This window comes from Sarcophilus harrisii, chromosome 2 (genome assembly GCF_902635505.1).
Source record: "Sarcophilus harrisii chromosome 2, mSarHar1.11, whole genome shotgun sequence".
In the NCBI taxonomy this organism is placed as follows: domain Eukaryota; kingdom Metazoa; phylum Chordata; class Mammalia; order Dasyuromorphia; family Dasyuridae; genus Sarcophilus; species Sarcophilus harrisii.
Window position 1 is genome coordinate 284,169,324 of NC_045427.1, and position 16,473 is coordinate 284,185,796.

At 32.9% G+C, this 16,473-nt stretch overlaps 1 protein-coding gene across 4 annotated transcripts in view; it reads left to right on the forward strand.

Moving 5' to 3' along the window:
- Positions 1 to 10,292, forward strand: part of PPP4R3A (protein phosphatase 4 regulatory subunit 3A) — a 62,127-nt gene extending 51,835 nt beyond the window's left edge. For all 4 annotated transcript variants that reach the window (XM_031952343.1, XM_031952346.1, XM_031952342.1 and 1 more), the window contains exons 11-15: positions 4,601 to 4,770; positions 5,514 to 5,656; positions 6,595 to 6,785; positions 7,474 to 7,700; positions 9,539 to 10,292. In XM_031952343.1, the coding sequence (XP_031808203.1) occupies positions 4,601 to 4,770; positions 5,514 to 5,656; positions 6,595 to 6,785; positions 7,474 to 7,700; positions 9,539 to 9,649 (842 nt within the window). In that variant the 3' untranslated portion in view covers positions 9,650 to 10,292. The remainder of the gene's footprint in view (positions 1 to 4,600; positions 4,771 to 5,513; positions 5,657 to 6,594; positions 6,786 to 7,473; positions 7,701 to 9,538) is intronic.
- The last annotated feature ends 6,181 nt before the right edge of the window (positions 10,293 to 16,473 follow it).

The window sequence follows — 16,473 nt, forward strand, 5'->3', positions numbered from 1 at the left end:
TGAGGCAGACAAGTGAAGTGACTTGACCAGCAAGGTCATACAGCTAGTAATTGTCAAATTTTAACTCGGTCATGCCTGCAGGCCCAGTGCTCTGTTACACACCTCAGCTAACTCCTAATTCCATTTTTGTCAAGGCAGCCACTAGCATTTAATTCCTCAATTTTTATCTGGTCTTCTTAATTCCATTCTTCTATTTGCCATATAGTTGCAATAGTAATTTTTGTAAGATAGATTTGTTTGTTACTCCTAAGATAAGGTGGTTGTTCCTTACTATAAAACATAGTCAGTGGCTCCTCATTTGAAGACCTTTTTCTATCCCCTATCATCAAGCATTAGTATAAACTGTCTCCTGTGCCTGGGAAGCCCTACCTCCTTTTCCATCCCATCTTTGATTGCCAGAATTCTCTTCTTTCAAGGTTCAACTGTAGTGCCACCACTTTTCCAAAGTCTTTTACTCCTGGTTCTATTTGACAGTGCTCTCTCTCCCTCTTCAAATTCCACTGAATTCTACTCACTTGTATGTATTGCATTTCTCTCCTCTTCTCCCCATACCTCCCACATCAAGTAGATTGTATAAGTGTTTTCAGAATAAGAATTAGGGTTTTTTTTTTTTGTGTGTGTGTGTGTGTGTGTGGTTTTTTTTTTTTTTTTTTTTTAAAGCATCTAATACATTTATGAAAAGTGGGTGCTTCATAAGTATTTGTCCAGGTGAACCTTCAAAATCTATTATCTTTCAATACTTAGTTTGACTGAACTATAATTCTTAATTCTGGATATTGTTTACAATAAAGTAGTTAATGAATATATTGATGTTAGTCTAGTCAAGTAATTAGTTGACATATAATACTCATTTTTAAATTTTTAAATTTCTAGATCCAGAACCATCCATTCCTAGAGGCTAAATAAAAAACAAAAACTTGATAATGGTTAATTTCTTTTTTTCAATGTGTTTTTAAAAAATCAGATTTGGTGCATAAGTACTTGTCTACTGAATTGCTGAAATTAGAACTTGAGTTTACTATCACCATGTTATTTTTGAGGGATTTCACATTGTTTCTCTCAGGATATTTGTTACTTGTTCTGTATGCATAGTTAAATGTAATGTAATGTATTATGTACATTTGTGTGTGTGTGTGTATTACATATATATATATATATGCACACATTCATTTAAGAGCATATGCGGTCAGTTCTCAATCCCTTTTGTCTTGCTATCATAATTTTAGAAATTATTTCCTGCTCTATTTATTTGGATTCTTTCTTGATATTATCTTGATTCCTTTCAGCCATTATTTTAAGTATTTCACTAGTACTGGTGACTTATTTGGCAGATGAGTCAGCAAAACAGTGTATATTGCATCTCTTTACTATTATATTCATCCTCTAGGTTAGTCAGTTAGTGAAATGTATAAAGGAAGACCTCTTAAGTACAAGAGAAATGAGCTTAAATAAAGCTTGTTTATATCATTCCAAATGATAATGAAGCATGGAAATATTGACATGTATTTGTATGGAAAACAAATTTCTGGTTCCTGCTTAGTGCAGTTTTGTGGTATGGCTTTAAAGTTGCTTCTATATTTTTTGATATGTGTCAGTTGAGAAAAAGCAATTAGGACTTTGTTATACATATTACAAGTGCTGGCTAAGTGATAATATCAGCAAAACTGTTACAGTCAATACAAGTTTTATTTTAATGTTGACTTTGTGTACCAGTCTACATAGCAAGTATGGAATAATCACTCACCTACTTTAAATCGGTATCTCCTCAGGATTCCTATCAGGGAAGCTTAGCATCTCTAAAACATTCAGTTGGGAGAGCTGTCTGTACATTGAGGACAGCAACTTAGTATTTCTTCAAAAACTCACAAATTTGGGGTATTATAAACACCAGCAAATGGTATATTGACATCACAGGAAATTTTCGTTAGTCTGAAGAATAAAGTTTAAATTTCAAAAAAACATTAACAACAATTACTTGAGTATGCACTCTGAATTCTCAGAATTATTAGCATTAAAACACTTTCATTTCCACCCATATACAAATATATTCCAAGATTAAATATAAAAATGACTTGAATTTAGTTGAAATTTTCTTTACCATCACTATACTTTTATTTACGATTTATTCTATATTTTATGATTGATCTACCAATTTGGATACAACCATATTTAGACATTGTGATTTGGGGGGAAAAACCAGCATATTTCCACACTTAAGTATAGCATAAACAGTACTGTTATTTTCCTATATATCGGGCTTAAAATCTTGAAGTTTTACCTTGTGATGTTTCTAGCTATAATCATTCATTTGTTTGGTTTTTTTTGAAATGTATATCTTTTATACTGAAGTAAAGAAAAATACTCCATAACATAGGTTTCTATTTAGTCAGTTAGAAAACCGCATGATTATATAAACAATTCTCAAGACCTTTTATGCTCAAATAAAAAACATTGTTCATTTTATAATGAAATGTATGGGAAATATTTTACTAAAAACATAACTCTGGCAATTTAGAAAAATAATAATTTGGTAAAAGGTGGTGGTTGAGGGGCAGCTAGGTGGTGTAGTGGCTAGAGCACCAGCCCTGAAGTCAGGAGGACCTGAGTTCAAATGTGACCTCAGACACTTAACACTTCCTAGCTGTGTGACCCTGGGCAAGTCACTTAACCCCAACTGCCTCAGCAAAAATAAATATGAATATTTGCATAAGTCATTTCTTGATACAACAAGTTGAAGGTTATCTGGGGAAATTTGGAAATTTTATTATTAGAACTGCCTTTTATATAAGAACTAGGGGTAGTTAGGTGCCCTTCCTTATATTAAGATTAGTAATATCCATATTGCAAGTCATCAGAATCTATAAATATGCGATATGAAATTCTTGGGGAGTCATCACAGTGATTATTGAACTCTGGAGAATTTAGAATGAATGTATTTATTTATAGAATACAAGTTTTCAGACAGATTCTGTCCAGCTGCCAACATAAATATCATAATAGTTTTATTTAATTTGGCCAATTTTAAAACTTTAACCTAAGCCCTAAATATATTTGAGGAACATCTTATCTCTGCCTCATTGTGCTTCATTTGGTTATCTGAAGTAAAAACACTTAATTTTTAGTGTTGCTACTTTGGGGAAAAATAAACCAAAACAAAACAAAAAAAACTTTTTAGGTTTTGACTTAGTAATTGCAGAGAAAAATGTCTCCCTGTCTATTCTAATTTTAAACTGTCTACTTCACCATGCTCATGTATTTCAAAATAGTAGTTAAAAACAAATTAAATGCAGTTACTATTATATAAACTATTTTTAAACTCCCTACCCAGAGAGTGTTTCTTTTGAAAGAAACGCTCTTGAATAAGTTATTGTTAGAGAGCAGTTTATAATCACCTGTACCTAATTTGGCATTCACTTGTGGACCTCTTTTCTGCCAACTGAAGAAAAATTGAGCTGCTTTACTCCTCTGCCTTCCCACCCAGAAACCGTGTCAACATGGTTGCCTGGCTACCTGCTCATGAAGGACTTGATTAATAACAAATTGGCAATTTAACGAGCCACTTCCATGATCTCCAAAGAATCAAAAAAACAAACACAATATTTAATCTTGACAACCGAAGACGATGTGACTGCATGAAGTGAGTATGCTTTTTTAAACTGTTTACAATAACTGGGGCATTAACTTACTGATGATTTGGTTTAGGAAAAGAGGGCTTTGTTGAAGTCTAGTTGTCAGAGTATATTTGGATCTTGACGAATGGTGACTTAACCAAGTAACTCCCCATACTTCAAGATGTGAATATATCTCTTGATCTGTAAGTTAAAGCCTAATTAATTGTAAAAAAAAAAAAAAAAAAAAAAAAAAATGGAAAACTAGAAAAAAATTTTTAAAAGCATACTCGCTGAGATAAGACTAGATTAACAAATTTTAAAGAATATCCTCAAAGTTTGTTCCTAAATTGTTGGAAGGCAAATTCTTCTGGGTTTTATTACACCTTATGTAAATTCATATTTCAAGTGAAGTTTTTTTTTTTTTAATGGAGTGTCCAAGTTGAAGCCATTTTGAAACATTTGAAAAGTTGAAGCCTAGAAAATCCATCAAATTTCATAGCTAAAATACCCTTCTAAAAACAGTATTTTCTGCTTTTAGCACGTAAAAGGATATTATTAAAATATGCTGGTGTTAGGTAGGAAACACAATAAGTTAATGTATTAGATTTTCATCACTCTTGATTAAAATATAAATCATATTTTGGTCACAAGTGTAACAATTTTGTTCCTGGAATTTTAATCACTGATAAAAACCAAAATTTGAAAATTGCCCTAGGTTTGGAGCTTATCTGGTTAACTAAAGTTTGAAAATGTTTACAATGCAGAAACTCGTGTCTAATAAAATCTGTTGGGACTTTAGAGATTGTTTCTTAATAACATATTTGGGGTGTGTTGTGGGTTTTTTTCTTTAACTTTTTCAGAAATGTGAACTCCTCAGTACAAGGAATGTATATGTTAACTGTTAACATGGATTAATTTCTTTCTCTTTATAAAAGCATAAATCATGGGAATGGTTTGTGGTTTTAAATAGTCTTGCTTCTGTGTTGCAGGTGCCCTTCGTTTTAAGAGAAAGATCATTGGGTTGAAAGATGAATTCTACAACCGATACATAATGAAAAGCTTTTTATTTGAACCAGTAGTCAAAGCATTTCTCAACAATGGATCCCGATACAATTTAATGAACTCTGCCATTATAGAGATGTTTGAATTTATTAGAGTGGTGGGTCCTCTAACTTTTATTGTATTTTATTAACTTTTATTGTATTTTAATAATTGGATGTATTTGAAATAATTTTTATGATTTCAAAATGACTTTGCTATATTGTACTGTTGGGAGAGAGTGTTTTGACAGATTGCGTATGTGTTTCTTAAATTCTAAGTATTTTTTAAATAATTTTTTTAAAGTTCGTACTGTACTCGGTTCCAAATTTAGCATAGAAATTAAACAATCTTCTTGAGAAGTAGTATAACTCTTTTATAAGACAGTTTTAAAAACAGTAATTTTTATGATGAATAGTGTGATAATCATTTTAAGAGAATAGGCAATCAATTGAAAGCAAGTATACTGTTGACCTTTAAATAATTACTTTTTTGTTAATTTTTTTCCTGGGGGTTTTATTTTTATTTTTTTAAATAATGACTTCATCATGTAGACATCACAGAAATAATTCTAAAGTACATTTTCAGTTAATAGTCCCTAAAGTTGGTATTTTAACACTACATTTCAACACTTAAATCTGATAATCTGGTGTTTATTTTTCTTTTTACACCTGTTTGGTGATAATTCAGTTTAAACATGACTGAAATTATTGCTCTTTATTTAAAAGGAATTCACATAGACTTTTTTTAATTTTAATAATTAGATTGCTATATTTGCTACATTTCAGCCAGATATAAAACTTCAGAATCCTTTTAAAATAACATTTCCCTCTTTTGGTTTATGATTATAATTCTTTTCTGTAGGAAGATATAAAATCATTAACAGCTCATGTAATTGAAAATTACTGGAAAGCACTGGAAGATGTAGATTATGTACAGACATTTAAAGGATTAAAACTGAGATTTGAACAACAAAGGGAAAGGCAAGATAATCCCAAACTTGACAGGTGAATACACGTTTGGCTCTCTTCATTGTTTATTCAATTTCATTAAAGGGAGAAGGAGGGATGCAAGGGGGCTTGATATTTGGGGAGAAAGGAACAGAGAAAGATTTCCCTAATCTCTACATTTGCAGTTTCAAATATTTCTCAAGTGCTGTATGAGATCCTAGGGTCTTAAGTTTTAGAACTAGAAGGGATAACCATAGATGTCACAGACTTGTAAAGACTTCGTTTTACAGATGAGGAAACTGAGACACAGAGAACTGGTAACTTGGTTTAGTGTCACACAAATAGTGTCTAAGATGGGATTTGAACCCAGGTCTTCTTGACTCCTCGGTCCAATGTCTTATCCACTGTTGCACACTGCCACACATGTTTGTATGTTGGCATGATCTACTGACCTGTAGTTACCAGGATATTATCAGGATTGAAGTTGGAAAATTGAATGTTTTCAACTTCATTTGCCAACAATAAAATGAGAATTTCATTACATTTTATCTGTTTTGATTTTCAACTTTTAGATTTTCCAAATTTACTGCAGCAATATCAAAATTTCTCTTGATCAATTATATGTGCCCACTTCATTAAAAAGGGACTTTAATAGCCATTATCCATTGCAACAAATTGCACTATTGATATATAATAAGTTTAGAATCCTGTTAGAGAAAATGGAAAATGGAGTGTGTTGAAGGCACTGAGAGGTTGTTGGTGTATATAAAATCATTTAAATCTGTGTAATAGTAAAAATGATTTTTAGATATGAAATGATCTCTTCACCAACTTAAGTTTTTATATCTAAAGGTGATAGATTTTGATTTTATTTTACTTTTAAGACTACAGCTGATTGAATTGGGCATTGTATTTTAAGGATAGTAAAAAAGTTATCTGTTTGAATTCCATAATTTATGTTCATTGACTGTATTTTAAATTGATTTTGTTTACAGTATGCGTTCCATCTTGAGAAATCATAGATATCGGAGAGATGCACGAACACTAGAAGATGAAGAGGAAATGTGGTTTAATACTGATGATGAAGATATGGAAGATGGAGAGGCTGTGGTACCTCCATCTGACAAAACAAAAAATGATGAAGATATTATGGAACCAATCAGTAAATTCATGGAAAGGAAGAAATGTATGTAAAAGGAGTTAAGATATTTTAAAAAATTTAAAAGTACCCAGGTTTAGACATATGAATCTGGCCTGCTTAAAACTCTGTCATAGTTGATTTTTTTTTTTTTAAACACATTAAATTTTTTTGGTTGACCATCTCTTTAGATTTAATTGTCAGTTGTTGAGACAGCATGACATAGTTTTGGGCTTTAGCATCAGAAAGACCTATGTTTAGATTTTTCCACTGTCAATTAACTTAATCTGGGAAGCCTAGATAAGCTTCCTAGAACATAACTAGTCAGGGACTAGTTGCAATTTATAGAAATAGATGGGTTTGCACAGGCAGAGTTCTCCTGTGCTGAGGAAATTGAAGATCATTTTTTGTATTCTCATAATTGCTGGATAGGATATTGTTTTCTAGGAACAGTTTACATCTGTTGTGAAATTATAAATTTGTACATTTGGACAAGTTTCTTAGGTTATGGGGGTAAATAATATGAAACATTCTGTTTCTAAGATCCAGTATATTAAAATGTTTTATTGTGTATATCTTCTGCAAACTACAAGTCAGTACACTGATACAACGTGAATGGGTCCATTTTTATTTCTAAAATTGTCAAGTAGTATTTAATTGAATTATTTATGTAAGAATATATGAAAATAAGCATAGTATATGTCCTAGATTATTAAGTATATCATTTCCTTTTCAGTAAAAGAAACAGAAGAAAAGGAGGTGCTTCTGAAAACTAATCTTTCTGGTCGCCAGAGTCCAAGTTTTAAGCTTTCCCTCTCCAGTGGAACAAAGACTAATCTTACCAGTCAGTCATCTGCAACTAATTTGCCTGGATCTCCAGGTTCACCTGGGTCTCCAGGTTCACCCGGATCTCCTGGATCCGTTTCTAAAAGCACATCTCAGACGGCAGCTATTACTACAAAGGTATGTTTTCAGAAGTAGTAGTTTTCCTAGCAGTTATTTTCCTTGCCTGGTGTACCCCATTCATATTCTCTTACAGAGATCATAAGTAATCTTTACAAGTAAAGTTTAATATTTGTTACTCATTTTGTTTTGTTTTTAATTTTTCTTGTGCCAAATAAAAGCTTAAGGTTGGGTAATAAGCCTCCACCATTGACACAATAATATTTAGTCAATTAGAAGAGGTTTAAAATTATTAAAAACCTTTTATTTGGTAAGAGACTCAAAGTATCTTCCAGAAATAAGTAATTTACAAAAAAATCTTATGAACGTTTATTTCATTTTATCATCTCATCCAACTAATAACCTGCTATCTATGGACTTTGGGAACAAAGATTTTTTTTTTTTTTTTAACTTATTCTTTGAAGTAAAGAAGCTATTTTCCTCATCTTCTTAAAAAGGGTGATAGATGGAGTAAGTTTCCTAAAAGAGTTGAAGTTCTTTTATGTCTATCCTAACTTGATGAAATCTACTCTTATTTACATGTATATAGCCTTTGTGGTAATAACATTCATGGAATTAGGATATGCATTAATTTATGCAGAATTGAGAGGGACAGTCCAGAAACTGAAAAGAAAATCTTAATTGGACAACTCAGTATATTGATACAAACTTCTTAGTCTATTTAAAAAGTTTGAAGAATAATCAAGGTATTACCCACCTCACAAGTGAATTATAATACTTTTAAAAGTTCCACACTGAAATTGCCTAGTATTACAGTCCCTCTCCCATTCCCCCACTCCTCCCTCATTCCCCCCCCCCCTTTTTTTTTTCCCTGACACTGTGGTCCCTAGACTTCAGCTATAGCTCTCTGCTGCCATCTGCTGGAGTGTTCCTTCAAATGGGCACTCAGCAGAGTGACATAAAATGATTCTTCTGATCTAGTTATAGTTATTTTCCTGTACTATAGCAGAAATTCCACCTTCCTATAATTGAACTACAAAAACATCACGTTTGAGTCATCCTTAGAGCTATTGCTTTGGCACTCCGGTCTCTGCTGATTCAGCAACCTGATTTCTTTCTCCCCTCCCCCTGCCCTTATCCCAAATATAATACTTTTTTAAATTGTCGAGCCACCTCTATTTGAATACTACTTTAAAAGTAGTATCCTTCATTCCTGCTACCAATTTCCAGTCACCTGACATTCTCTTTGGGTCACCTTGGGTGAAAAGAAAGATTGCATAGGCAGGCAAGTTGTTCTTTTGTCTATGTCATCAGTTGGACTAAATGATTCACCTGTAGCCAGTCCATTTAGATTGTACTTCTTCCTTCCCCTGCCCCGTTAAAAGCTCATTCTACTGCCATGATACCTCTACTATACTGCCTCTTTTCTACCCAGTTCTATGTGGTAAAGGCTAAGAAGAGAGAAAGCTGCTTCATTTCTCACTCTAGTTTTCCTATCCCTATCACCCTCATACCCAAGACTCTGCCACATCATTAGGAGCCAATGCCAGTAATCGAAGAAATCCTTGCCAGTTCTGTAATATATAAACACATTTTTTCCTTTTCTAATCTAGAGCCCTGGGCAATTTTCCCTTCAAAATGGACAGTTGAGAATAGGTAGTTCTATAAAATTGAGTTTTTGTGGGTTGACTTATGGATCTCATTACCATTTACATTGTTTAGGTAAAACTATGTTCTGAATTCCTTATAACTGTGAGATTATGTTCCAGAAGTTTATTTCTATTTGGAAATTAGAAACAATTAGTGTTATTAATAGTGTAGTCCTCTTGGATGATATATGCTTCTAATGGAAGGAGTATAGAAAAGCAATTATTTAAACCCTTTATCTTTCCAAACAGGGAGGCCTTGTGGGTCTTGTAGATTATCCTGATGATGATGAAGAGGATGATGAGGATGAAGATAAGGAAGAATCTCTACCATTGTCAAAGAAAGCAAAGCTTGAGTCATAATAATGGCAACTGCCTAAGATCAGTTCCTGTTGAAAAAACTGGTTCTCTACTACACGCCCCTCTCCCTCCCCCCCCAAAAAAAGATCCACAACAAAGCAGCGGTCTCATGTGAATGACTGACGTTGATCAGCCTTATACACTTGGCTTTCTGCTAATCAAGTGCCAATTCAATGGAGCAGAAGGAGGGGGAAATTACACATTTAGGGGAAAGACTTAAGCCTTTGAGCTTTCCAGCTTGGACCACACATTGCCCTTTTCTCAGGGAAGGAAATGGAAACAAACAAACAAAAAAAAGCCAACAGGGCAGGAGTTTTGTTAGTGGAACTCTGGATTGGCTGGTCAGTTGCTACAATCAATATATGCTTTCTTGGACCATGTATGAGACTCAGAAGAATGGGCTTTTCTGGCCTAATTCTTCACTAGTAAGAATGCCAGCAGTTTCTTTGTATAAAGAGACCTGCCTTTGAAATCATACATTCTGAACATTTTAGTCAAGCTACAACAGGTTTGGAAAAACCTCTGTGGGGGAGGGGCTGAGCATAAAGTTTCCTCTTTTTTATCTGTTCCCTTTGCCCTTCAAACTGCAGATTTTTTTTTAAGTGGGGATTTGTCCTTACTTGATTAAAGATTGAGTGGAATTCTAGATGTGGTCATTTGTGTCATAATTTTTTTTGTTTCATTTTTTGTTTATTTTTCACCCCTGAGTGTATGCTTAGCTATTGAGTATATATTTGGGACCATTAAAATTTTATTTTTTAATGTAATATAACCTAATGTTGTGCTGGCACCTGTTTCACCCTGTGTAATTTTGTTCTACATCACAATTCTTAATTTGTTTAGGATTTTATGGAAAATGGTATAGTTTTTATTGACAGAAGCAAAGTAATCTTGCAACAATGTGCATACAAAAGCAATACTATTTTGTGACTAAATATTTTATATTAAAATTTACATCAGCAACTGTCTTGAAACGATTCAGGGAACTAGGGTGGAATTTTAAAAAGTTTGTTAAACCTAGAAACATGAAATTAGTATTCCAAAGAGATCCTGAAATTTCATATCTGGGGAAGATAATGGTACTTTAATCAAAATTGAGGATGAATGATTTAAGAATAACAACACATTTGACTTTTGAAAATAAAAAAAGGTGTGAAGATTAAGAGAAATTGTATTAGTTGTATTTTTTTAACCTCTCCCTTTGGAATACCAGCTAGAGATGTGTGATGGTTTCAAAGTTACTCAGTGTGCCATCAGACTTTTATCTCTTCAAAATCATCATTAAAATTCAATGTAATGTACTCTTACCTGTGTTTTCCTAGGTGTGATAAACTTCTTTTGGGGGAATATAGTTAAATGCTTAACCTCCATATAGCACCCATGCCTCCACTCCTGCCTTTTTAAAGCAAAGATTTTGTAGCTTTAAGAATGTATCAGCAAATGTGAATAACAATTCATGTACAGGAAAGGAGATCCATTTTAAGGATTATACACTTTTCTTGATATATTAGCACCATGTGCTTTTACAAAATTTAGCATTCATTTTTGCTTAAGCGTCAGTAAGTGGTTATTGTTCATTGCCAATTATATTAAAGCAAAATAATTTGTTAAAGATCTAGAAATTAGTAAAATGCTACAGTCCTAAAAAGTAAATTTATCCATGGCAAGAACTTTTGGGTATGTTTTAACTGTAAGGGGTCAATTAAGTATATTTATGTATTTATGTATTTACTTTGGGATCCTTTGTTTTCCTTGAGTTCAGATTGAGACAGTTACTATAACCTACAAATAAGGGAGGAAATACATTTTTATACACTGTGGAGGGCGGTGGGGAGATGGGTTGGGAATGCAGGGGACCTCAGTTACCTTAAAATGGCTAATTTGTTACTGAGAAAGTCCCATATGCTTTCAGGTAAAAGGTTTGTGACTTTCAAAGTATTAACATGTAGGGGGAAAAGCAAGGATGCTTGTTACCTTCTGAATAATTTAAATTGACCTTTATGTGCCCTCTCACATCTGCAGCCTAGCTCGTTACCCTAAGATTATGTGGAAATGTTGGGGCTTTTAGTGTATGATTGTCAAGGGTAAGGGTTAGGTGCAAACATTTGACTCCATAAACTTGGTGGAAAAATACACAAGCAAGGTGAAATATCACTCCTCCTCATCCTTTAATAGCTTCCTTCCATTGATGGGTTGTTTACTTACCTAAATTATTGATGTTAATAATCACTGAAGCAAAAACTGGGTTGCTTCTGCAGGAGGAAAAGAAAAGTTGACAACTTCAGTTTGGTTATTGTCTTGAAAGATTATTTAAATTTGATAAAAATTACTGGACATTCAAAAGCTGAATGTGCCAAACAAATATTGACTGAGCTGTCAGATTATCAGTTAATAAATCATTACCTAAATAATTCAGTTTCAGTAAGTTAAAGCACAGAACTGCAACCTCAAAGCAACCCAGTGCTGCTAATAGCCATTCACCCATTTGTCATGGGCAATTAAGTAGCAAACATTTAGATGTCATTTCTGTATTACCTCCTTGGCACACCAGATTTTTTTAATGAAATGATACTTTACCTGGTAATTTTGTTTGTTTTATTGTTGCCTTTTGTTTTTGCACCAATCATTTCCCCTTTACTTCTCCCCAACTGGGATTTCTTCAAACAAAAAACATTGACCCAAAGCCATCCAGCAGCCGTGTCTTAATAATATTCTGCATTATGCACCATGATTCCCCTCTTTTCCTCATGGGTTTCATAATCAGCCCTTCATGATAGAAATTGTTCATTACAATTCAAGATTACTTCTTAGTGTTATTTATATTATTGTAGATGTTTATATTCTCTTCTGTATCCCTTAATATATCTTGCAAGTTATTTTGAATTCCATATATGCCTTAAATCACAATAATATTTCATTAATGACTACAATTTTTTCTCAACCATTCTCGAATCAGCTTATTTTGTCTCCAGTATTTTAGTCTGGTAATTTTTTAAATAGCTTAAGTAAGTGCTAAACCCAGGTAAACCCAGGACTTGAATTCCTCTTTTATCTTTTAATCCATTTTTTTAAAGTGAGAATTTTATTTTTTAATTTTTATCACAGTTCTCAAGAGCCAACACAAAGGATTTTGAAATTTCCCATTTTGCCAGTGGTTTCATATACTTGAAATTGGACTGTTTTCTGGATTTAAAACTTAGATATGCACAATTTTTGAGTACTTTGAACCATGAGATCTGAAAACTGAGACAAAACCATTTTATTAAAATACTTTTCTACCCAAAACATCTTTATGAAGGTAGGTGGCTAAAATCAGAACAGAAATGTAAATGATCTAAATGATTACTCATTCTGAGAAATAATTGCTGTAGCAAAATTCTCATGTAGCCAAAGCAACTATCTAAATTCTTTCATAATTTATTGTAATGAGAATTGACCATCTCCCTCTAGAATATTTACAAATTGTTCTTTTCCTCTTTTACATGGGACCTTTTAAAATTCTTCACCTTTTAAGGAGAAGTTTGCAGAAGTGGAAAAACATTTCCTTTTTTCAATATAGTTATCCATATACTAATGGAGAGAGATTGGAGGAAATGTCTTGATAGGCAATCTTGACCCAACTGTTGGGTGTTTTTCTCACTCAAACTCAATACTCAAAGTTTGTTTTTATTATCCTGAGATGTTTAGGACCAGAGAGGTATGTTGTTCAATATTCCCTAATATTGTAGTTGGAAGGTGGATTTTTAATGGATTAGAATTTAAAACTGGTAACCTTGTCAGTGGGACACAAGTAGATGAAATTATTGACACATAATACTAAATTCTTACAATCCTATACACCTCTAAAAGGACCACTACTTGAACCATTATGGGAGAATAGATTACCTTTGGGAAGGCCCTTTAGAAATCCTTTAGTATTCATTTTACAGATTGGAAGAGAACAAACTTCAGCATGTCAGTTAACAAGGTTTCTAGTGAGAAAATCCAGCCAGAAAAACATTAAGTTAAAATTTAAGCTAAGCAAAATTTTTAAATGCTATTTTTTTATTCTGTGTTGCTTAGAGCAGTGGGGTGAGTGAACTGGTCAAATTTGTGGCCTTATTTTGATTCAGTGTTGTAATTCACAACAGTGACTTTTAGGCAGCAAGTTTATTACCTTTTGAATGCACATTGTGTATTTAAGATAACATGGAAATAATTGCTCAGTAAAATAATTTATTTCCTTACTGCTTCATTCCAGTTACTTAAATTCAGAATAGTTGATCTGGAATAGACCTCAGGATATCCTTTTTTGGTCACTGTGCCAATGAGTGCTCAAGTCATTCAGGATAAAATTTAAATCCATTCAAATGTCAAAGCAAATGACAAATCTGGGCTTTGTTTCTAGAATAATCTTGTTTCTATTTAAAGATTGTCATCGTTCCTTTGGTTTTCCTACTCTCAAAAAAATTATCTTGAGCCTATTATAAGATCTATATATATATATATATATATATATATATATATATATAGTAACAAATATGGATGCAGACACAAAGTTAATAATTTTAAATATCTGGATGTTGGTATCATTTAGAAGGAAGCATACAAATTGATTCCCAGATTTTTGCTTTTTATTTAGATGCTTAAGCACTATGTAACCATGACCTAAGGGAATTTTTGATCATGAATGCAAAATGGAACAAACACAAAAAAGAGACAGATTTCCTAAGAAAGATAACTGAATTGCGTTCAATCAACATGGCTTATGTTGCTGAGATTTGTTTCTTAAGTTATCCATAGTTGTAATGTTTAGGGTTAAAAAAATTTTTTTTTTTTGTGTAGGATAGTTTTTTAAAGAAAGCGAATTCTTTTATGCTAAAAATTTTTCCCCAATTTATACTTTGGGTAAGATTTTCTTAATTATAAGACTGGAAAATTTAAAACTGGAAAGGACTTTGGAAATCTACTTCATTTTACAGTTGAGGAAATGAGGTCAAGTGACTTACATTTGTTATTAGTAAAGTAACTGACTGGGAATCAAATCCATGTTCTCCAATTCCAAATTTCTAGGGTTTGCTTAAATTTATAAACCTTTGTTAGGCGATGATGTTCTGAATCCATGTACTTTGAAGTGAATTCTTTTACACTGGCATTGTCTTAACTTAATCATATAACTAGTAAATAGGAGAGAAAATCCTACGGCCTATCAAGAGGTGAATGAATTTGCTTTGGTCATTTTTCTAGCCATTGTTAGCAATAATTTAAAATGGATAATGTCAGTTTGCTATCAATGTTAAAAAGTTTAGAAATTTCACAAATGAGAGTCTCATTTTAGTAGTATTAATGGTAATAGTTATGACCAAGGTACACTTGAATCTTGTATGTTTGGCCTATTTTACCCCTGTTTTTAAAAAGTCACAATTTAGACTGTACTTTATGAAAATGTGAAGAAAGCCAATACATGCATTTTGAAGTATGCTGATTTATGACCGTGTTATTAAGCTACCTAAAGTTTTATAAAAGGAAAGACTGCTTTTTTTTTTTTTTTTTTTTTTAAACCAAGCTTGAAAATGATGGAGAAATTGAGAGAAAGTGGAGAAATTGATATAATGGGTACTGCTGAGATGGGAATCACTAATTTGTATATAGAGTCCCAGTTCTGTGCCTAATTTTGCATGGTGAGTTTTAGCACATCTCTTTGACCTCATTCTCCTTATCTATAAATAGGATTGAATGTAGATTGGGCTAAATGACCACTATGATTCTAGTTGCACCAGTGTTTGGTTCAATATTTGCTTCATTGACTACGCTATCTGAAGTATTCAGTAAAATACAACAAAAAGAGCAATACACTTTCATACAAACATAATCAACAGAAAAATGGGGTCACCCCTGGAAAAAGTTAAGTTTTAAAGTTTGCTCTATCGTGATTATAATTAAACTTGGACAAGCCTCTGTCCTTGTTTCCTCATTTGTAAGATGAGTTGTTGGACTATATAGTTTTAACATTACTGGGATACTTCCCTTTTCCTTCAGTCAGATTCCCTGTCCTTGAGCCACTGCCTTGTTAATAATTTTTTTTTTTAACATATTGGAGGGTGTAGGTGTAATGAATTATGTATTTATAAATAGTCTAGCGGGATGGAGCCAGGTTAATTCAGAAGCTTCAAGCAATGTTCTCTGGCTGCCTATTCCAGTGGGAAGGATTAACTCTGTACATACAAGTGCTAGAAAAGTTGCCTCGTTGATGCTTTCTCATGGCCTGGCTCCTTAGAATGACTTTGAAAGGGGAGAAGAAACCAAAGTCAACACTTTTCCTTTAAGCATCATCATGGTCAAAGAAACCTCACAGAACTACAGAACCTCATTGAAGATAACTGTCGAGACAACCCCTACCATATAAACGAAATTCCAGTTCCTCCATTAAGTTATTGTGGATTGCAAGAAATGCTTCCCTCTACTATGAAACATAGAACCTTCTACATTAGAGTTCTTGATTTTGCTCCACCATGGAACTTGATATCCCACTTCTAAAATACATAAATATCTAAATGTAAATAGCTTAGTCTCCATGCATGTATTGGTTTGCTATTTCTGTGCTGCTGTCTGTATGTTCTGTACACACGCCTGCATATATACATGTCTTAAAAGTGTAAGCTCCTAAAGAGCAGGGTCTGTATTATTTGTATAATTTCTAATACACTTCTGTGCAATGGGGTGTATTTAATAAATGCCTTCTGATGATAATGATGAACACGTGTTCCCTGCTATGCACAGGAAAGCAGGACCCCCATTTCTTTTGATTTTTCTTCTTTCAAACCAAGTAGAATTGTTAGGTCCTGAAA